Consider the following 23,808-nt stretch of genomic DNA (forward strand, 5'->3'; position numbering starts at 1 on the left):
CCTGCCAGCCTTTTCTCTTTCGAAATAGGCACCGTGTGTACTAGCTGCAATACCTAATGACGTTCATAATTTGCGATACATGCATAGACATAGTTTTGCCGCCTTAACCGACTATGAACGGCTAAGCGCCATTACCCTCATTTTCAGCCATATTGGTTTGCTCCACTACCCCTCGCGCATGCGCTTTCCCTCTGTCGGCCTGCGTTTCGGCTGGCGATGCTAGTTCTTCTTCTTTTTCACTTGCGCTTCACAGACGGTCATAGACAGAGGGCCATACACAGATAGACTGCGAGACAGACAGCCACACACACACACACACACACAGACACACACACGCACGCACGCACGCGCGCACACACACACATACATATATACACAAACAGCCAGAGACGCACACTATTAGAAGAACCTATGCGCATAGGTTCAGATAGATACCCACAGGAAGATAGGAGGCAGCACAGTCACACACAGAACAGAACAAACGGACGGCGGTGTGGGCTAGTCGGGCGATTTGTAGCCAGAACAGCAGCAGCGGTTGCCGAACGAAGGCGACGACTGCGGCGGCGGCGGCGGCAGCGGCAGCGGCAGCGGCGGCAGCAGCAGCAGTATCGTCAACGGTGTGATGCTATCGAGGAACCTGACGTGTGCCGATTGTGTTTGCAGTAGTTCGGCTTCATCGTCGACAAAGAACTGAGTGTCGAATCGGGAGCTGATTGTGCTCCTTGGGGGTTTGCTTGCTGCCTGCGGCTGGTGACAGCAGCAGCAGCAGCAAACAGTGCAGTGCAGTGCATCTAGGTAGGCAGTGTATGTATGTGTGCGTGCGTACGTCCGTCCGTCCGTCCGTCTGTGTGTATGAGAAGCAAGCTTTACGACCCAACACAGCACCGTACTACTATCTACTACTCATGCTGATGCTGCTGTTGTTACTATCACAAGAAAAATAGCAGCAGCAGCAGCGTCAACAACTATTGCTACCGTAACTCCTACGACCATCGGAGCCAAAGTTGCTGTTGCCGAAAAGAAGCTGCGTCCGTCATCGTCCTGCTTTTGCTGCTGCCATTTCGATGACGAGGTCCGTTCGGTCCTGGTCGGACGGACACCATCGCCGCAGACATCATCAGCAGCAGCAGCAGCAGCATCGTCAGTGCCAATTATATTCAATGTGAGAGAAAGGCCGCCCGATAGTTAGTGTTTGAACTCTGATTAGACTTCTGAGTAAAGTGAATCTGTGCTAAATACAAGAAACGCTGGTGACAAAAACAACCAAAAGGCTCGAAATAGGAATAATTCTAGTACTAGTAGTGGATGCCGCTCGCGTGCGAAAGCAGCAGGGATAGAGGTGCAGACGAACCAGCAGCTATCCTCGATGGTTCTCGAGTGCATTTTTGTCTGTTCAGTTGAGTGTCGAGCAGCTGAAGTCTAGTGTGACGATTCTGACCGACGATGCCGAAGTGGTAACAGAAACTTGTAGCTGTTTTTGTCGTCTTCGTCCTCTCGGCCTCCCACAGCCGTTGAGAAAGAGAGTGCCGAAGTTATTTGCGTCCCCATCGCTCATTGATTCGTCCACAAACAGTGCCACTAGAACAATCAACAGCAGCAGGAGCAGCGTCGCAACGGCAGCAACTAACGGAACCTATAGCAACACAAAATCGGGAAGACAGAGTTCATAAATAGCACCAGCATTTTAATTAACTGTGGCCTTTGCTGTCGGGCCCGTCTCTTCTCGGAGATCATCGAGGCGTAACGGCGACAGCAGAGCGCATCCGAAAATCGACATATAGGTACTTTGTAGTTATACTGTAGATCGTTATTTCTATTACCATCATCACCGTCAGGTTTAGATGTTTATCCAAACGACAAAGAACTTCCAACAGCTACAATACAAGGGATTCCCCCGCAACAAAAGCACCGATGTAGCAACGAGCAGATCCGATTTTATTCGGTACAATTGAGTAAAACAAGGTAAAGCATACGAAGGGGCCGCGTGCGTCAATCGTGCTTGTCTTAGTAGGGGCTGCGACGGTGGTTATTCAGTGGCTGGCTAGTTGATTTGGATGTACTATTCTCCTCGGTCGATCCTTTTTCTTGTATGAAGAACTGTGCGTATGAACGGGGGTGTGAGTTACTTCTTCGTTTTCGTCATTATCTCAGTGGTCAGCCTCCATCGTCGATATCAGCCTTTCATTCGTTGGCGTTTCACGATTCTTAGTGTACGCTACTGACCCCACTATTGGAGATCGTTTGTCGTCATTACCCATTTCAGTGTGCGAATCGTGATATTTGTATGATCGCAGGAAGTATCCATCTACAAATATATATATAAATATATATATATATATGTCCGAAGAAGAAGCAAACTACGGTGCACTCTGGAATTATATTATCGCTACCTCTTCTTTTTTTGATTGAGCCACAGTAACTGTATGTGCTTTAGAGTGTGTACGTTTCGTGTATTTCTCTGAGTCAACAATTCGTCTGGAGGTGTTTTCGCTCTACGTTTGTTTGCTGCGTGGAAACTGTTCGTTCTTGCCAGCTCGTAATTAATTGTTTGTGAATGTGAGACCAAAAGATGATGCTGGTTGTGATGACGGTGATGATGTCTCAGCTAGAAGTACCACTATCTCCGGTGGAAGTTATAGAATCTGTAGAAGTTGTAAGAGTAATACTAAAGGCGGCGGCGGCGGCGGCAGCAGCAGCAGCAGCAGCAGCAGCAGCAGCAGCAACAACGACGACGACGACGACAACAACAACGAGAAGCACAACAGCAACAGCAGCATCGCGAACCTCCTGCTCAATTGCTGCACGGGTGGTGAAAACAGCGTAGGCGGACGGCTGTCCTGGCTTCGAGCCAGCGGACAGCAGCAGCAGCAGGAGCAAGCCGAGAAGGAAAGCAATGTGCTCCCCGTTAAAACTCCATCGAAAAAGACTCCGAGGGGAGTTGGTCGTACTCTGCCTCATTTGGTTTCTCGGTGTTGCTGGACAACCGCGGCTGTGTCTAGCTCGCTCAGGTACGTTAAAGTCCAGATACTGTTTACTTTCATACTGTGTTGAGCAAAAGCTGGACAGCTGGATTCACTACGACTTGATGTTTTCCCACAGCACATGTGTATACGATTGTGTGCTACTGACGTTTGTTATCGTCTCTTCTCTGCCCCTGTAAACCTGTTCTAAGATAATACCTTTCCTTCACTCATGTCGACTTACACGCATGCACATGTGGACTAATAGGCTTCATAATCTCGTGTTTACATCATAAGGCTCGGCTTTTGTCCATCTCGTTCGGTTATGCGATGGACACATGTCGTTTATGTGCGGACCTCTGCGCTGCCCTTCCCTGTACTATGTATCATCGCATACATAAAATGACGATGCGACGCGGCTGAGAATGTCTGTTTTGATAGCGGCTGCGTGGCGTTAGAGCAACCGGCCGTCAGGAAGACACACGGACGGTCGTTGACCGCAATTATCATTAGCTATTCAGATCGTTAGTGAATTTGCGGGTTTTTTTTTCGATGTACTAGATGATCGCTACGCTAAGATGGCTTACGCGATATCATAGCTATTCTCGTTATAAAGCTGTTTGAAGGTAATCTGCTCGGGTAGGGCTGCTGAAAGACAGAGAAATACTATCACTAAATCGTAGTGCCTGTTCAGAAGTTGAGATTGCTTCGGCGGTCAGTTTATGGAGTGTTAATTGAGTTTGCTTCACTATATAAAACATTGGGCTCTTTACTTACCAAGTACTATACATAGCGCTCGACAAGCGGATTTGATAGTGTTTCTTGCTTGTAGTGCTTGAATCGTTAGGCGTTACTTTAGACGGCTGGCGTTCGGCACAAAACAAAATGTAATTCCGTGCGAATTCAAATCCAAACTACCATATGCCCCTAAGCTCGGCAGGCAAACACTGCGCCTCTACGGAAACATGGCGACCGTGTTTCCGCTTGTTAGAACTCTTCTTTTACTCATGTGTCCCAATTTCGATCCGATTCAGGTAAAATGATTGATATGATTAGCGAATCTTCTATGGAAACTGCTGGTCTTTTGAATTGTCGTGTTATTCTATAAGTCACTGCTGATGTGTTTTCTGTTCATGGTGATGCGTTCTTCTGAGCACCGTGTGTTTATTACAGGATAAGAAGTGCGTGTGCGTAACTGTAGGCGCTTCACATGTAGCTTTGCGGAAAGTCAATCATTCCATCACGTACTTCGTCTATGTTTATACTGATTAAATTGTCGACTGCTTCAGCGATTGCTTATAGCACGCTAGGAAGCGTTGAAACGGTCACGGTATACGAAATTCGTAAAGCTAAACATACTTACTAATGTCTAGTTTTATGAATGTCACATATTATGTAACGATTATTTTTGTGTGTTGTACACCGTGAACATGATTTCTGGCCGAATGCAGGGTGGAGCTGAGATATTTAACTGTCCATGGAAGATGCTTTACTGTGATCTAACGTAAATTGCCTCTGTGTCTATGGCGGACGAACTTAGTTCGGCTCGAGAGAGAGAGAGAGAGAGAGGGAGCGTAATTTTTTTTGTAATAATTTCATAATTACTCTCTCGCTTCCAGCTTGAAATTTTAAGATAATAAATAAATGTGCCAAGCATGGAATATTTTGTATGGCTAGACGAGTGCATATCTCTAAACGGATTGTGCATCTCCAATGCTGCATTTTGACCAACTGCGGCCACATTAGATTGCATCAATCAAACGATTTACGTAGACACGGTACGGTTATAATAGACACTTAATCAATCGTTAATTGATAGCAATTTAGCGTCCAGCGAATTTATTTTCCTCTCTACCTCAATTATTGCTCTGGTAAAAGGCTCTCTAAATATGGCCGCTGTTACTCATGTTACGACAGCCAGAACTACTGCTGAGACAGAGCCAGGCCGAGCGAAAGTCAATGTGACTGCCAGTGATTCATTGATTCAGCCTCATTTGTGCTGTGCACGAACTGGGTCGTAAAATAAGAAAACAACGGAAATTGGTCTTTCTAGTGCAGGGCGTCCCAGATAGTGATGGCCTGGGCAGACTTCGGGAATACTGTGGGTGTTCTTTACTCACTTCGATTTTGTTCGTTGTGCGTGACGTCAGCCATCAGAAATCATGTGCTTGAGTGTCTTTTGCCTATCACGAAGAATAAAACGAAAGCTTTTGAAAATTAGAATCATATTAAAACAACGGCTCCTGACGAGTAAAGCAAAAAAATTGTTACCTCGATAGACTTTCAGTGGCTGACAACGCTTGTTGGCCTTCTGGACTCGAAAATAGACACATGACATGGCGCCCTGGATGACTGAAATCCAATTGACGATGCTGTCATCGACGATATCTTGTTATCTCTATTCGTTCCTTCCGTAACAAAACGATTTCAAGGGCTTGAAAGCATTTACAAATGTCTCCTCGACTCAAATCAATGCATTTCGCCGGCGACAGAATGAGCCGTCGAGTAATCCTTCTTCGAGCAAGTATCGATCTTAGTAGTGGCGGTAAAGGCAGCTCATTGTTGCAGCTACTGGGGCACATAGGCAAGTATTTGTGTGGCAGAACCAACGTAGGCCGATTTTTGAAATACTGCCTCACTTAAGTCATAAATAGTGAGTGTTTATCCGTCAGCATACCCGGGTACAAACGTATTGTATGAGAAATAAATGGTGAGTGTGATTAATGAAGCGTACGTTACGTTTTGAGCGTTTAACTAGCTTCCTTGACTAATCCACTCACACGCTCTATAGATATTTGGATAGCGTTCTAAGAGAAACGCTCTTACAGGCCGCCATTTATCTGTAGCAGCATCTATTACTTATATACCTAACGGTGGCATTTTGCCCCATGCTCGTCAAGCAACTTTTGAGCTGAACAGTCATTATTAGTGGGATAGATAGTGATTGATACATTCTGCAACTTGAGTTTGTATAGAGAGTAAATAAAGCAAGCAATACAATTCAAAAGTAGCATCAGGAAAATTTTCATATCTTTGCCTCTTTTGAAATAAGATTAACAAAAGTACAGATTGCTACTAGGTCAGTTTTAAGAAAGCAGATCAACTAGAAAGTATCACCGTATTGGTATAACATTGTATATAAAAATAAGCATCTCTACCTTTGAATTAAGGTAATTAAGGCTAAAACAAACGTTATTAATAATAATCTTTGTCGAGTGGACAATCATTGCTACGAGTGTCCAACAAAGGTCGTTGGACATATACATATATCTAAGTTCCTGACAAGTTCGGCCGTTGAGTGGGCGGCACTAAGTTGAACTTACAGATGTGCCCATGACTGGCAAACTGGCATTCGCCGCACCACAATCTTGTTGATAAGCAATCTATATAAAGCGCTGTTTGTTATACTGACGTAATGGCGTTTGGTCCGTTCAGCACGCGATCGATCTCTGATCAGTCTGCCGATCTGGTTTCAGTTTTTTTTTTTTATACGTATTAAAGAGTGCGCTGAACGCAACACATGTATTCTATACCGTAACTTGTAATTTTGTAGCTGTTAGTTCATTGGCCCTAGTGTAATGAATAATTGATTTTACAGTTAAGACAGCGTAAAATTATATGTGGACCACACTCACAGTGACTATTCTGGCTCGTACCCCATATGCGAGCAAATTGACTGGTGCAAGCCTTGCATTACGTATTGCTTTTCCGCTCACTATTCTAGACCTATTCCTCGTTTAAAAATGTCTGATAACTAGTCTTGTAATCTCGAACTTGTACTCAAAACATATATTGGACATTTTGAATGGGCGCTCCGTTTCTGTACCAATCAACAGAATTACTTATTTCTAGTTGTAGCGTGTAGGCACGAAGACTAAAAGGACTCCGGCTTTTATCGGTACTCCTACCAGATCTGAGGGTTTCTATCGTTAGTAGCCCTTTTATATTTAAACTTCGTCATCACCCGTATTGTGGGATAAAAGTTGGATCAGATCTGCGGCATTTACGTTTAGTATTCAATGTATTCCGTGTACAAAGCCACAAATACGAGGTACTTTAATTAATTGCACACCACTCTGTCTATTGCCATAGAAATCTGGCTTCAGTTGGAGCCGCCACCCTAAATAATTACTTCCATTCTGTCCGCGTCAGCTGCCATCGCCATTTCAATCGCTGCCGATTTTTTTCAAAATTCCTTTTCGGCTCTGTTCTATTGAGGTCGTGTCAATGCGTTTGGCTACATCTTAATGGTTGGTCGACTGCTATTAAAGTTGCGACAATAATGACAGTAAATGACAAAAGTGTCGACAATAGAACGAGAAAGAGGTAACAGTAAAACCCCAAGTTCAAAACATTCAGTGAGCTTAAAAATGTCTTGCGCGCCCCCTGTGAAGGCGGCACATTTAAATCCACCAGCCCGCATCGTTTAAACCGAATTTGCCAACTGCGAAACCTGTAACTAGAACGCTGCAGTGACGACCGATTTCTTTGCGAAAAGAAAGCTCCACAGAATCCCTTTCCACAGTTTCGACTGTAATTTTTTGCACGGAACAAACTGCCCTAATGTGGGACATCTCTCCGATGATCACTAGCTGGTCGTATAAAACGAGATACGGAACTGGTCACCACTCATTAACAAGTAACACGCTCATTTGGTGATTTGAGAACAATAAATCGGTTCTTCCCTTGCTTGTGAAGAATATTCTTCTGTTTATAATAATAATTTTTTCGTAATCTGATCGGCGTATTTGTTTTTCTGTCTGTGCTACTTCGTGCTTGGCGCGCGGGGGGGGGGGGGGTTGCGGTGAATGCGGAGAAAAGCTAGTTTCTGATGTTATTAATGTCAATGGGAAGTCGTATGAAATACCTGAATAGCTGGCTTACTTTCCTATGTATCTCCGGGAAACATCACGTAAGTATCGTAGGCCTTTGTACTACAAAGTTCTAACGTGAGTCTGGGAAACATAGCTATTGGTCACAAATGGTAAATGAAAAAAAAATAGCACTACATCCTTCGAGTCTCTGTTCAGGTTAACACGTAGACCCATTCAGCACATGCATGATTGGGAACCTTGTATTATGCTTGTCTCGTGGCACCGTTCTTGAATAATCAGGCCATGCGACCGTTTTGCCATGAGCTTCAAAATGTAACCAAAATGCTAATCACTAGCAAGCTCGCGAGCGAACTAACTGCTGTGGCACTAGCCGGCTTATAGGGCGGTCCTAACAGCAGGGCAGAAACAAATGTAAGGCCAGTGCACAGCTTTGAGAACAAAGACAGCGATCGTTTTCAGGTCACATGAGAAACGTCTGTTATACTTAATTTTAGTGACCCATAATGTGGTCGGGTATCACATCGGGTTAGACTTCTGTAGAGGACCATAGATTTTATTGTGTCTATCAACTAATTCGAATAGAATCCGTGCATGGTATCCAACGAAATCAGCTGGTTATCATCCATACTTACGCTTAGGCATTTTTTTTCAATGAACCGAGCTTCGCTGTCTCGAACCGCCGAAAGCCTTCCCGCATAGCCCGTCGCCTTCCAATGATTCGTTAAACATGGGATGTGCTTGGGAGTTAAGCATGGGAGACCAGTGTCCACTCAATTCCTAATAAGCAGCAGCACAGATCGCTTTGAACAGCTTCATGTGAGGTGCTGTCACAATCAGCTCTTCAGTCGGTCCCTCTTTTAGTTTGTCCTTGAAAATGTATGGAATATTGCCCAGAAATACTGTCGAGCAAAGATATCGTAAATAATGTAATCGTTAAACAAATCCTTGTTATTTTTACTTCCTGTTCCTGATTGGTGCCGTTCCGTGTTTCTTTCTGCTCAGTTTTTTCACCTATTTGGCAATTCCGTTAGTAACAATGGTAATTTCTTCCGGTACGTTGTGTATGATTCTGTTGTTTGTTACAGCTGGTTACAACGGTCAAAATAAAAGTTTTGGCTTCTCTCAGCTGTGCTCAGCTAAATGAGAAGTCCCTAACAATCTATACGCTTCTACATACACATTACCTAGAGGTAGATCTCGAAGGGTGAAAGGCACACAATTGTACGTCGACGATGTTATAACATATGATCATCTGGAATTTTCAAGGAACTCGTCTTTAACGGGAAAAAAGCGAAATCGTCGTATTTCATAAAATACGCATTTCACTTACCGTGAACGCTTCTGTTCACAGAAGTTTATAAAAAGAAAGTCCAAGTTTAATGCCACCTAATCCGATTAGCGAATCGTTTAACTAGTTCGCGATTACCTTCGCGGCGGTGGTTTATTCTCCGCTCCGGAAGCGATCAACCTAACAGGTAGTGGTGTTTATAATAACAAATCTATATAGAACTATACGCCTTAAATTTGCTGCCTATTGATGCGAAAGAGTTTATATCTTGGTAGACCGAGCCAAAGTCTACCTTATTGTATACTATATTAATATACACTATTACAGCGCCGTACGGGTACACTTCGTCACTAAGAGGTATGTTTTACCGCTTTCTGAAACACTTCGTTTATACCATTCGAAAAGGATACAAACTGAAATTATTCCCGACAGTAGCCAAAGACTTTTAAGGGTTTGAGAATCCATCGTAAATCCGAGTTGAAATTGGTTAATCACATGCAAAGCAACGTTTACGTTGAAAGAACGTCTGTCAACGTCCTAGTTTTCCTGTAGCCGTGTTACATGTGCTACTGCGAAGACGCACGGTTCCTCGTGCTTCTTGTGTTGGGTAAATTTGCTCTTTATTCTTTGTTGACATTACGCTGTGACTATTGCCTTCGTAAATCCGGCGTATCGTGTAGAGCTGGTGGCGTCCGTGGTTGCGGACGATGCAAGCAGATTGCTTATAGAAAAAGGGACAGCGAAGTTTTAGTGTCGTTTTACGAGGACCTCGTAACGAAACTTCATCTCTTAAGCAGTTGAATAGAGAGGATCTGCGACGACGTCAACGCTACCGGAGTGTGGGCGTCGTCCCATATTGTCGCAGGCGGCTGAGATAAACAGGACGGCCGCTGGCACCACGCATGAGGCACCTATAAGGAAAAACACCGGCAATACCGTACATATGCTATTTCTCTTCCATATTCCGATCCAAACCGTTTTTCGAAATCGTACCACAGAGGGAACAATCCGAGCAAAAACGTTACTAGAGAACGTCACATTGTACGTTATAGTATAAGTTGGTCACGGCATGATGCCTTTAAGCGTTTGTTTAACTAGATATGACTAACTGTATTCATTTTTGCGCACGCCTCAACGGAAGTCATATTTCCTAGTAAAATCTTCTCTCTACTTCAGATCATTTGATCGACAATGCATTGTAATTCATTGCTGCACGTGGACAAAGCAAATGGGTTGAATCTTTTTGTGGAGCCACCCACCGCGGTACATTCTGCAGTAGTCAATAGCAGTACAAATATCCGAGTACTATAGACGATTGGGTCGTCCATTATCGCATGAATGAGGTAAACATGATTAGCTTGTTTAATAGATTAGAATTATTAGAATGAAGAGAGTACGAAAAGTCATTTCAAGTATAAGGACTAATGGTCTTGAAAATTTCTCTTTGGAAACAGAAGATCTGCTTTAGATAATCCTCTTTGTGGATCCGTTGTTATGTGTTACTAGTTTGAAGAGTCTGTGACTAACCAAGATAGTAGCATAGTATTATTTGTCATGTGGTTAAAGGCCAATAGTTATATTGCTTGAAGCACAACAATGGGCGTTAGCGGGAAACCAGTATCCTAAAACACCGACAGATGTGATTGTCCTATGACTCAGCTTTAAGAGTCCAGCGGAAATCTACGAGATCAGTGACCAGCGGCGACAGCTGAATGGAGACGATACATATTCGACGTTGTTTTAAATTGCATGCCTTGAGGGCTATGATTACAGTAAAAACCCGTATATATTTAACATTTGCATGCAACCACAACGAACTTGGATATCAATCACGACACCGCGTAATCTGTAACGGCCCATAATCCAAAGTTCTTTATTGTTCCTTCATATAGGTCACTCAAGCTTTATAGTTAGTTATCTTTAACACCGGAAACAAATACGTTGCGTAGATAGACACTATGCATCATCAGGCTTCTGGGTATCGTTTAATTTAAGATCTTCTTGTGTAAGGGGAAGAGGTTTATTGCCATAGCTGTTCGGCGAATTTAAGGTCGCCTTGAACTGGCTAAGTGAAGGAAAACAAAGATACCGCCTAAACGCCAGTCGCTGTTGAAGTTAATTACCTTTCATACAATGGGCCATATAATTCCAAAGTTCGATTTATTCACGACTAGATTTAATAAAAAGGCATTAATTCGTTAGTAAATGTCATCAACTCAACGTCATGTCGATTAGATTCCGGGACATCGTCGCCACTATTAGTAGACTTTATAGGCTGCCTGCATTAAAGATAGATAGACACATAGATACGATAGCGATATCTTGTATTTGAAATTAGGTGCATTTTTACTACTGCAATTTACGGTATTTTCAGTCGTGTTTTGCCGCTTCACTATGCCTGCCCAACAAAAGGTTTTCTTAAGTAGTCGAAATGTTCAATTAAAACAAATCACGCTTTTGGTTCGACGGCACGATGTTACCTGATTGACGTTACTATCCGTGCAGGATCGACAAAAATGCGTACTTTTTTTAAATAATTTCAAAAACGTGATAAGGAACATCGATATAAAACGGCAATGCTAAAAACTACTTTTACGCCCGCTGCAACACCAACCGAGAATGAACTATTTTCCACGGCCTTGATCGGGCCCTGTACGTTTATAGGAAAGATTAGGACCTGTTTGCTTTGCGGTGTCGCTCACCTGCGTCGGAGACGAAGGAGACGATTATAGTTTGCAAAATCTACCACCTGATACTGTAATCAGGTTCTAAAAGATACAGTCAGTCCTACGAAAGCTTCGTGTCGTGTTTTAGTATTCTATACAACATTCTAACAAAAAGATCTTTATTTTTAAAAAGATAGATTATTTTATTTAAAGATTCCCAGGGTTCTATATATACACACTTCTATTTTAGGCTGAATGTTATATGCTTTCGGCTTATTACAACTGAGTTACCAAAAGTAACAAGGAAAAGAGACTGAATGTAGAGTCTGGCCAGCCCATTCTATCGGCTAAGGTAATGAACGTGACATTAACCCGATCCATGAAATGGTAAGGAATACAGTATTTTGATTGATGTTTGTGTCGTATTGAAAATGCACGTTCGGCTGTCATAAGTATTTTCGCCATTTTGTTTTCGTGGTTGTCGAATGAATAACAGCAATAGGACGTGTGATATCGGACATGCCACACTTGTTATCAGCAACTAATAAAACGTCGATTTTTGGTAGTATCCAATCGAGATGTTTCGGCGTTTCTGAGCACCGAGTCTTACCCCATAGCTGAGTGTTACGAACGAATACGTTTATTTTTTTGATCTATACGATTTTTGTTGCCGACCAAAATAATGTGGGGTGAAATTCGAATAATAAAAATATGCTGAACATTCTAACAGCTTGACCATTCAACGGTCTTCGATCGATCTTTGTCCGCCTGGCCCATTTTAGGAGTGCAAAGTTTCTTAAAAAGAAAAAGGGAGGTTTCGTAAAGAGGCCAAAAAGGGCCTTATGGTTACTTGTTACAGGAGAGCGAAAAATATTGTTCTATGGGTTATTAACGCCAAGCTAGTGACATGAAGCGGCAAACACGATATATCTAGTGACAGAGCTATGATTTGCTTCGTCTGCGTTAATTGCTAAATTCTTTTGCCTTCTCTCTTCTAGTTTGCAATGCCAGGTAACTTCTTGGAATATCGTCATTTTTGTGAGTTCACAATAGAAAAAGTCGATCGGAAGACTTGACGCGTTGCGCCTTTACATCGTGTGAGTCGCGTCTGTCTTTTGTCGTCCAGCGTTTTTGCCACTGCTATCGCTGGTGAGCCACGCTGTACGTCGGCAAATGTCGTGGCAAAATGGGGCTCGAGGCTCGTTTTGTGGGATTCTGCGTACAGCAGTCGTTTTATTTGGTGCACTTCAGGCATAGTCACTGCTGTTCTGTGACTGCTGTTGCTGTCTTTGGCGGCAAAGATGTGTGCGTGTTTGTGCCTGGCTCAGAATTAGCTCATGGGGGTGGTCCTGATTTTGTCATTGGAATCAGTCCCTCTCGTGCGTGCGTTGGCCAGCCAACGTACTGCTATTACTCCCTCTGTAAAATCGAACGTGTCCGTTTAGAATTCAGTCTCTATTGAATACGCTTTATAAACATTCGCCTTCGGCTATTCAAAAATGTTGTTCGTGTTTGCCTTTAATTGGGAGGAACGCTTCTCGGATTTGCTGGCTTTACGCCACCATTGAACCGTCAATCGCGTTACAACTAATTCGTTTAAATCAGCCTCTGTTGCGCCGGCGGAAAGCGCTTCCTCTACCGTTCAAAGCCTGTCATTGCGGTGGACAAATGACGCTTCTTCAGTTAAAGCTGATCGCAGACACACAGCCATGTACGCTATAAAGGAAATGTGCAGCTGCTTTTTGCTTAATACAAATCGCAGAATTTCTGCAGTTAGTTCAGTTAAACTACCTCGAATCGCCAACGCTTCTGGGATGATATGTAATAGCAACGTCTGTATGATAAGCGTATAGTAACGGTCCACGAGGCAAACTGCCACTGATAACGGGAAGATTTCGTCAATTAATTTAGGTAGAATATGAAACACAATGTATGTTTGGCACAACGCAAATCAAACGAACGTTTTAGAAGGGATGACTAGGCCTCAATCTGTGCGGTAACACCCAGCTAAAAACGTCCCCTGCATTTATATATGTATCAATAAAGCAAATAAAAATTGTACAGGTGAACCTATTATAGGGAGGCGGGTTACCCACGCAAACGCTGGTTATATACTCGACACAAATACTAACTCGAACAGTATCTGTTCTATCTTTCATCATACTGTACCGCTAGATTTTACGAACTAAACGGTTCTAAAGGAGACTTTGATCGTCAAAAGGATACCTATAGCATACTCTAATGCATGCGCATAGATTGTTTCCTCATTGAGTGACAAAGGCAGGCCTTTCCGCAACGCAAATCGCGAAAATTATCTCTCTGTTTTAGCCTAACATTACAAAGGCGATATGGATGGCTGGCGAATAGAATTCGAGCTCTGCTTAAGTTCACACCCTTCACTTTGTAGGAGATGCATTGCTCTAGTCTTATTGCCTCTCGGATCACTATTTTTTCAATTTTTTTGTGCTAATAGAAAAATTTCTCAGGTTTACCCGTTGTACATACTTAGTAACGCGCCATCCGAACCCAAATGAACATCCAGTTTGCTCAAACAGTTAATAAATACACAATTGTCAACTGGGTTGCTCGTAGGCATGCTCTGCAATCCTATAGTTTGTTTATCTGGCGTCATTTCGTTGCATAATTAAAATTAAACCTTGCATTTTTTGAGTTTATTACCCGGTATTTTCATCAAGCATTGCTTCAGGGAATTTGTCTTATTAATGAGATGCAGAGACGAGACAAACTTAGGCTCACAGTAGGTCTTAGTCATAAATATAAAATTAGGTAAAAATGGGCTGAAACTTAGAAAAATAGACTCAGCTTTTAAGGTACACGTATTTCAAAGTTTTGTCTATTTTCTTTACCTGGAAGCCTATCCTTTCTAATTGTGGATTCGTGTTGGACCAGTTGTAAGCCTACTATGGCCTTTTACCCGTACCCAAACCTTTTCGGTTTTTTTTTTTTATAGTGAAGTTCACCAATATCCAAGGAAATTTTCTATTTGCTGGAATATATCATGCTTGCGCGTTTTATAAGTGAGGCGATGATATTCAGCCCACGGGGGTTCACATAGTTTTTCTATTCTATATTTCTGACACTTCCTGTGATGACACTTCTGATGAGCCTGATGACCTTCGAATATTGAAGTGCTCGTTGCCAAATCCCGTGACTGTCCGCTAGTGACTAGTCTGATTGCCTTAGTTCATGGTGTATCCTGTGGTGCCACGAAGATTTCCAATATGTTCCAGACAATACCTCTCGCAAAATAATTTGTTACCCGGTGGATGCACGTAAGCTTGGAATCATAAGACTGCAAACGACAGAGGCCTAGCAGAAGTTATGTCATAGTATCTCTTAATTTCTGCATCGATTTTTCTTCTGTGGAAAATCGTTTTATACGTAGCTCTTCAGGGACACGGCCTGCGACTTTACTGTGTAGTTAATCCCTTCAATAAAGTATGATACTATGCCGAAATGTTCCTTGAAGCTTTTATTTTATAGGCAATAATGTGCGCACATACGCACGTGCCTTTTTCGTGCTCCGGCCTAAGTTAATTCCATTGGGATTTCTCTTGCTACAGTGCTGAAATTGCTAGCTGCGACGCCTGAGAAGACGCGCCTTTTATAGAAGTTGATCCCGTTGAGTTTCAAGTCGCGTAGTGCGTTTATCCATCGATCGTAGAATTTCGTATTTGGCACTATTACTTCGAAAAATTCGAGCCTTCCTCAGTCACTCGAATTGAAACGAGAGTTAATTAGCTAGCCCTTAGGCTATCTAAATCATCGCCTCAGTCAGAGAGACAACAAAGAATTATGATCTTCAATAAGATAGTATCTTCAGATATATCTAAATTACCGAGTAGTCGAAGTACTAAGTCGAACATATACGCAGGCAATCAGCGGCGTCTACATCCACTTACATATAACGGCAGTACATGACAACGCAAATTATGGCCATCGTGTTTCTGTGGAAAATGACTTTCTAGATTTGTTTTTTTCTAGGACAAAACAAAGGAAAATTATTCTAGTAATCTATGTTATAATAACTTTTTGCGGTTTGACATGCTGACTCGTACTGGGTCGATGGATCGAATTCGAAGACGCACCGTACGTCCCGTGGCCCTTACTTCGACGAATGCTGGATTCCGCTGCAATGTCGTCGTATATCTGTTCGTTGACCTTCTGTCCTTTCTCGTGAATACACGTGAAAAAGCCATAGGCGAAAGGAGGAGGACGCTGGTCCTCCTGTCGCGGCGACCTCTAGTGACACGACGACCCGTATGAGTCGCTAATGTTATATTTTCTTCACTCGAACGTTGAGAATGCTGGTAATAACTAAAGTGGCAGGAAACAAAGTACGACTACTTTAGACAGCAGGTGTCATCGCGTTCGATTATTAGTGTTGTTATTATTATTCTTGTAAATTGTTTATTTATACCATTTGATTTTTTATTTTAAACTGCATATATCAATTAAAGTCTGTTAACGCCTTGGACGGGTAGATATAACACGATATAATAGAATTAACATACAATAAACATTAAGTATCGTAAGTGTGCTAATTCGTTAAAAAAAAAAAAGCAGTAATAGGCAGTGGGCGCACCGCATGATACTTGGTCCATAGCTCCTCTTATCGCGTCTTATCGATAACAATTTCCTAGATCATGCTATTCGGTCAGGCGTGGAGTAGAAGTCGTGAGAGAACTGCGTTTCCAGTAATCACGTGACTCCATTACACTTTTTCTACTATTTATTTTTTTTTACGAAGAAAGGCTAATTCTTATCATAGATCATGGTTATTATAATGAATTAAGGTTCCCCAAAGCATTGGAAACTGTGTTCGAGGCAGTGCCTGGAGGCCGCTGAATAACAGGGACAAAGTGTTCGAATAATAGGAGAAATGCCCATTTTTCTGGGTCATATTCTACAGTGCTCGCTGTATTAATATAATCGTTGTTTGAACTGTTAGCGAGTCCAATTAGAAGCATATTTTTTTGTGGTACATGTTTCCGGTCATGTGAATTTCAGGCCCAGCGATTGCATTGAGCATATGTAGGTAATCGAATGATCCATAACATAGCCGTACTTAGTCAGTATTAGTATGCCTGGACACTTGTTTGATGTTACACTGATGGTAGCTTCATAGCGTTATTGCATGGTAGTCCCAAATAGCGGCTAGCAACGGAAAAGTCCGCGATGACGCAGCGACAAAACTGAGCACAGGTCTGTCATCGCTATTACCGCTGCAGCGCGCAGGTCCCCCAGTTAGCTGAGCGATACCATTATCTACATCTAAATACTACTAGTACAGCATAGCGCATTGCACCGCATTAGATTTCATTACATTACTATCAGCATGCCATGTCCTTACCAGCGTTACACCGTGACGAGAGCTGAAGGGAGACACCTTGACAGCTGGATGGATGGATGGATGGATGAACAAACACAAACAGGTGGCGCGCTGACGGACAAACCGCACGATAGAGTGACGTTCCCCAGTGGCTGCTACTAGCAACTGGCGTGGTCGGTGCCCCTGTCTCTATGTCGTTAGGTTTTTATCCGCGCGCCACAATAAAGTGCAGTGCCGTTTCCCGCCGACGCTCCGGAATGAAGCGATGGGCAATAAGTGGCAGTAGCGAGTCGCATGAAGCGCTCTTGATGATGAATCATGGTGGAATACATATCTAATTAGGAAACAGCAACAAGTCACTAGCACGATACGTTAGTATTATACTAGCAACGGCGGCTATAGAAATAGTCGGCGACTAACGCCGACTACGAATGACGCTACGGCAGGCAATAGTCCGCAAATACAGCCCAGTACTAATCTAGACGGGCCTGAACCGTGTTTTAACTGGTAATATCACGCCATGTAGTATTGCGAAATCAGCAAAAGCGGTTGTTTCTCGACTGCCGTCCGATAATATCGTGGCGATGGAGACAGCCGTGCGCCTCACTTGAATGGCAGTTTCTACATGGTCGTTTCCACGTAAACAACGGCAGCCTTTATTAGCTGGCCGCTACGGTTTTGCAAACGGTGCCTTACTGTATTGTGCAGTTGTTATTGCTGCTTACGAGACAACGCAAGGGGCCGCCGGACCCGCCACTCCCAGCCTCACGTTGCCAACGGCCGCACACATCTAGGAGACCGACCACGGGGCGACGCTAGTGAATTTTACCCTACTCACTTTTGCTGTGATTACGACAGGTCGCGTTTGACATTCACAGGCCGGTTGCATAGTCACAGTTAGATCGATACTCGGTTGGTGATTTCTTGACATCCGATTGAGAGCGATGCTCGGCACCCAAAAGACTTGGCTTCATAGCGTCGACGGGCGTAATATGTTCGACGTTGCAGAGTCGTAAATTGTTCATTTCAAGATAAACGGAGTAATCTAATAAGTACATATCCACATAGAGTAATAATGCCTTTGCAATACATGTATCACTGGCTTTATTCGGTACGGCCGTGTGCAAGTGCGCCCACATGATTGCAGAGCAGCTATCAGTGAAGATAAATTGCACGAAATTCTTAGACCATATAACAGAGCAAGAACAATGTTGATTTTTCTGTAATCTGTCCTAGTTGGTTTACGGGTCCAGCTGGCTATTCAGAATTTTCATTGCACGTGGAGGTTTTTGCGCTGACACCGCTGAACGTTTAAGAAGCATATAGTCTTCCAAGAGCGGTATCGTATCTATAAGCTTTCCGATCAGCGGAGGAGTACTCATATTTTAGCAACGAAAGGTGGCGACATGTGAAAATCGTCTGAAGTATCAGAAGTTGTGACAAAATAATATGTCGTCTTTAGTTAAACTGTATTTACAGAAAACTACAGCGCTTGTTGTCGGCGGGAAAGCAACAAGCCTTTTGATACTATGATAACATATTACGCATTACTATTGCATAGTAGCAAGCAAATGAAGTCGCGCGTTTATTTTATTCGCGATGCCTCGACCTATCGGTGCCTCTCCGCAGCGACTCACAATATGATGCGTAACGCAAGATAACCCAGACAACGGCAACCATACGTATCTCAGTTATTAGCTTCTCCCGTTTGCCTGAAATTTATTTGACCCGTCGAAGTTGGTATGAATTACTATTCCCGAGTCACTGAAGCATCTATTGTTACGATGAATAGCGTCGACGGATATGCGGGCAAATTCTACTGCGATAGTAAAATATTAGCGGTCAAATTCAGACGCTCAGGGTGTCGTCGGGGTGCGATTGCCTTTGCCGCTACCGTTGTAATTCTTTCGGTCCAGCCGAGCCAAACGATAGGGTGTCATGCCCGAGTCGAGCTCTATTTAGCGGAACAGCGTCTGAACGGGGACGGCAACAATATGGACAACCTGAACAATTATAATAACCACAACAACAATGGCTGGAATCAGGCGAACGACAGCATGGAGCTATCAGCGAATATCGAACGGAAATCAAAACAGACAACAAAATACCTATTGCACTGTAAAAAAAATTCATCAAGGTACAAATAGTGCGCAGGGTCCGCCATTTTCATCGAAAATGGCGGACTCTGGCTTTGGACGTTGACGCCTATGGCGCCTGACCGTCCGTCTCAGTGACCATCATGCCACTTCAGTCATTCGGTATTAGAAGTAACAACAGCACTAGCGTCTCGGAAACGGTTATTCGTCACGACATGCACACTGGCATGATATTGTGCAGTTCCGTATCATTGGACTTAAATTCTATTGTCTCGATGTCTATTGTAAAAGTGACTATTCGAAACAAAGCTCAGGAAAAAAAAACCATTTTACTTCTGCAAATTTAGCCTTTAGTATATCAATTTCTAGCGTGATTTTTTCTAAATGTATCTAACTTAAGCGTGCTAAATGAGCGCCTAGAAACCGAGCTTCAATCGTATAGAAGACTATCGCCACTATCGTTGACGCTGCATTTCCGCTTTTGATGGAAATAATAAATAGAGGGAAAAAGAAAGATTCAATGGCCCGTTTATAAGCAGCAGTTTTGTAATGAGTCGGTAGACATTAGTAAGGATCACACATTTGTCTTGCATAGTAACAGTATTGAATGTTGAGCGCATTACTTTCCATTAGACATATTACCTAAATAAGACATCACTGCACCGAAAGCCGACCGATGAAAAACAGACCCGAACTGACATTTTTATAATATGAAAATACATCTGACGCGGAATTATGGCGGCCTTCTTACATGGACAAGAGCTGGCAGGACAAAGCCACTGCTGCTTATTTAGCTATTCATTAACTTCGTCAATTTGGTGGCTCAACGGGGTGAGGGACTCGAAGAAAAGATGGATGCGTAGGATCGAGATTTTGCATATTAGTTGAATTCTATTTATCAGTGACCTTTCGGAAATGACTCTTAGGTAAACTATTGATATTCTGAAAAATTTGCTGTGGAACAGAAAGACGATAGAGACATTTTTGATATATTTAAAGCCTTTTGTATCAAATACATACCGTTTTGTATGCTTTATAATATATATGCCTTGTAACCCGAACAATTTCCCGTTGTGTGAATCTAATATTCCACAAAACACTTATATATGATTGAGTTTTTTTTCATCTCGCATTAAAACGGCTGAAAACATATGACATCATCATTTAGTATTTAGTAGTGCATTTCAAAACTTGAAATAAGCGTGGACAGCGTTATGACATTCATTCTAACGGCAGTACTCATTCATCATGATCATACCCCCATCTAGCCGCATCGTCACAGGTTATCATAGTTACGCTGTGCACCAAGCAGTTGTTAGCGGCCCGTCTATTCTATCTTATCATTGACTATGCTGCCATTTCGACGACTTGAACGATGCTCGCAAAAGAAGATAAAAGCCGAACGACCAGGTAACGTGTCAATGGATACAGAAAGGTGTTTCGATGAATGGACGCCGTTAAAGAGCGCCTCGACAACAATGAAGACTATGAACAACAAACGCGATGGTGGCGCCATCGATCAACTAACTTATCCATGCTACGCCATCTTCCAGCATAAGCTATGCGCAGTAACAACATAATGAACTAGCGTTCTTCGTATTGGATATATTCTGTTATCGCTAACAGGTATCATAAGTATTATCATACGAAAACGCTCAGAAAAACCTGTAGAGTCTGTAAAGCGGTTAAGCACAGTTATAATTATATAGCTACTAGTACCCTAAATGAATTTACAGTATTACGCAGAGGTAGAAGCGCGTATATACTTAGAGCACAGGTTTTTTTTTTTGACTAAGCACATGTCTAGATTTCTTCAAAAGCCCGTTATGATATACTTACGCCGCACGACATAATGATTGAATATGGTCATTCATCTTTCATTTAGGAAAAACGACCTCGCATAAAAGAAGGCTTAAGTTTACCTAGCGTGAGCAGTTAGGGAACGGCCTAGGCTGGCGGATAGGTCACACTATCCCCACCATTTATTCATTAACAATAACATGTCATATACAATACAGAGGTGCTTGTTAGCAACGGGTGTAAGATCTGATAGCAGGGCGGCAAATGGCCCGCAAAATTCCTGTAACCTGAATGCCCTGCAATGAAAAATGGAAGGTAATTGCACAACGAAGGCTGAAACTGAAAAGACCATTTTGAGCGTGTACAACTGTGTGTGTAGCGTCGGCCCGAGCTACGAGAATAATACAGATCACGAAGTCCTAGCTTTCCTATGAGTGAAACACATCATGGAACAAATGCCGTTCGTGGGTGGTAGCCTCAAAAGCAGATGATGTTATTACATTGAATGATTAATCACAGCCCACATGACATTTTCGAGTGAACGAATGCGACAAAAAAAAAGTCTATATCTTTAGTACACTTTTGATACGACCTTTTTTTCATTGGTTTAACCCATTTTCTGGGCTTTGTTGTATTCATCGAAGCGTAGACATAATCAAGTAATCTATTTCTTAAATATCGTTTCTTAATATTCCGTCAGGTTAGAAGAGAGAGCTTTGGCATTAGAGTGGATACGTGTTCTTGCAGGTGACTAGAGATAGATGCTTTTGCATGTAATTAGACAATCTACATGTACATGAACTCTGTGGAAGGTTGAACGACAGATTCTCTGTACTTTATTTGGTTTATCTCATCTTCAAGCGCTAGAAAGGAAGAGTCTTGGTTCACATAAGTTTAGTCAAAATAGGCCTTGGCACCCTTTTTGTTTCGAGTTTTACGTCCGGCGTCCCCGTTAGGTCATCCATTCGACGGTTGGTTTCCAGCACCAAACGAACCATGTGTCTATGTTCGGTGCCCGTAGAGTATGAATGCGATCTAGCCGGGATACCTGTGTTTCTTAGATACGCGCATAGCAGAAGGCCGTTTTCACTTATTATTAACTGTTATTTATAATAAAAAAAAATATTAAACAATATTTTTCAAACGCGTTTCAAGAATGTTAAGTATATCAATTGGTACACGCCTTGGAATATGACATTACACGATATTTTTTTCACACTTGTGCGAGATTGCAATACCTTTTCGCCATCGTCAAAACGCCACCTCTCTGAAACCAATGACGGCTGCTCTTCTGTTTCAGCTAAACCGTTACTAACCCGTGACTGATGCCTAGGAGAAGCTATCGCAGAATCACTGAACTAGAGGAGAGGGCGAAGGAAGCTTACAAGGGCAAACATGCTCTTTGTTTTCCAGCAGCAGGCCATAGCTACTGCTGATACGGTGCTCGCTGCTATAGTTGCAATTGCCCTACTCAGCTCACAAAGTCGCGCCACTGCTATGCCAATGACATGACAGCCTTCGAAAGGCTGTTGCTGTTGTCGTGATGATAGTGGCCTAGACCCCTTAGAGTTATCATAGCATTATTAACAACGGCGTCCGATGCCAATTTGCAATTTGGACCACCAACACCAAACGAATGGTTTTCCGTACCACATTTAGGGAAGCTGAACAGCAATATCTCGGTTTGCTGTTGAAGAGCTCAGTCATCCCATTATAGTACTGTAAAAATTATAGCATAATCGATAACATCACGACCTTACGTACCTGCGGACTGATAGGAATGCTGCACTAGCGCCATACTTAAATGCATGTAATGTATAACAGTTGACACGCGGGAAGATTCTAATCGTCAATGCGAACTGATATACGCGATCGTAAACGCGATATAATCCTTCCTCACCCAATAGAAGTCAACTCAAACCTCTCAAGACCTTTTTGTTGATCGATCATTAGACGACCCTGAGCTGCACAAGAAGCAACGATATTCACAGACGGATAATGTAGCATTGTTACAATAGTCTGGTATTCAAGCCCGTACTGGTTCCCATTTTTTTTTTTCTTTTCTAAGAATTACATTACTTATAAAATAATGAATTTTTATTAATGAAATTGCTCATAAGTCAAACAAGTAGGTTCTTCAAATCTTTTTGTTCCGCTGCTTTATTATCCCTTGACGCTTTTGAGATATAATAATTAACTAGTAGAGAAATGTTTTTCCGTGAAATCTGCGGTCACTTGTGGGTCCGGTAATGCAGTGTGGTATATCTTGAAACGCCCGTTAGAGAAAGGCCGCTGTTAACCAGCCGAGTGTTTGGGCTGTATTAAAGGATCCTCTATCGTTCAGCCTGATCAAGTGGAATGTGTCTGAGACGTGCTCAATAGTGTCTGAGCAACTATTACGATTCTATAATATACGTCACTTATATTTTTTCCTATCCCGATTCCGCAGCTCCCCTAGGTTTTTCGTATTTTTATAATACGAAGTAGGGTTAGTTTGGGTCTTTATCACATTTAGATTCATATCTCAATGGACGGTCAAGCTAAGCAACCATCTTATACGAGGTATCGAGATTTAGCAAAACTCACTTTAATTTTTTACTTCACAAATTCTACAACTTCATCATCGTCATCGCTTTTGGTCCATTAATCTCAATTGCAATGGCTAGACGTCATACAACCGGGAAATACGTTTGCTTGTTTATTCAATATTGAACGAAGACTGTTCGCATATGTTTATCTGTGCGATCTTTTCTACAGATGCGTTGTTATACTTTATTTTGTCTACCCACGAAAATTAGCTTTATTATTAT

At 42.5% G+C, this 23,808-nt stretch overlaps 1 protein-coding gene and 2 long non-coding RNA genes across 3 annotated transcripts in view; 1 reads left to right on the forward strand and 2 right to left on the reverse strand.

Moving 5' to 3' along the window:
* The first annotated feature begins 638 nt into the window (after positions 1-638).
* The window catches only part of kuz (zinc-dependent metalloprotease kuz), a 33,891-nt gene continuing 10,721 nt past the window's right edge, over positions 639-23,808 (forward strand). Inside the window, exon 1 of the mRNA XM_022794150.2 lies at positions 639-3,008. Coding sequence (XP_022649885.1) covers positions 2,894-3,008 — 115 coding nt within the window. The 5' untranslated portion in view covers positions 639-2,893. The remainder of the gene's footprint in view (positions 3,009-23,808) is intronic.
* On the reverse strand, positions 4,762-6,085 carry LOC147757751 (uncharacterized). The gene is made up of 2 exons (XR_015322539.1): positions 5,232-6,085; positions 4,762-5,143 (listed from the first exon to the last, which is right to left on the reverse strand). It is a non-coding gene; the product is annotated as an uncharacterized LOC147757751 (long non-coding RNA).
* Positions 21,780-22,744, reverse strand: LOC147757752 (uncharacterized). The gene is made up of 2 exons (XR_015322535.1): positions 22,237-22,744; positions 21,780-22,054 (listed from the first exon to the last, which is right to left on the reverse strand). It is a non-coding gene; the product is annotated as an uncharacterized LOC147757752 (long non-coding RNA).

Source organism: Varroa destructor, unplaced genomic scaffold, assembly GCF_002443255.2.
Source record: "Varroa destructor unplaced genomic scaffold, Vdes_3.0 BEIS01000002.1, whole genome shotgun sequence".
NCBI classification, from domain to species: Eukaryota; Metazoa; Arthropoda; class Arachnida; order Mesostigmata; family Varroidae; genus Varroa; species Varroa destructor.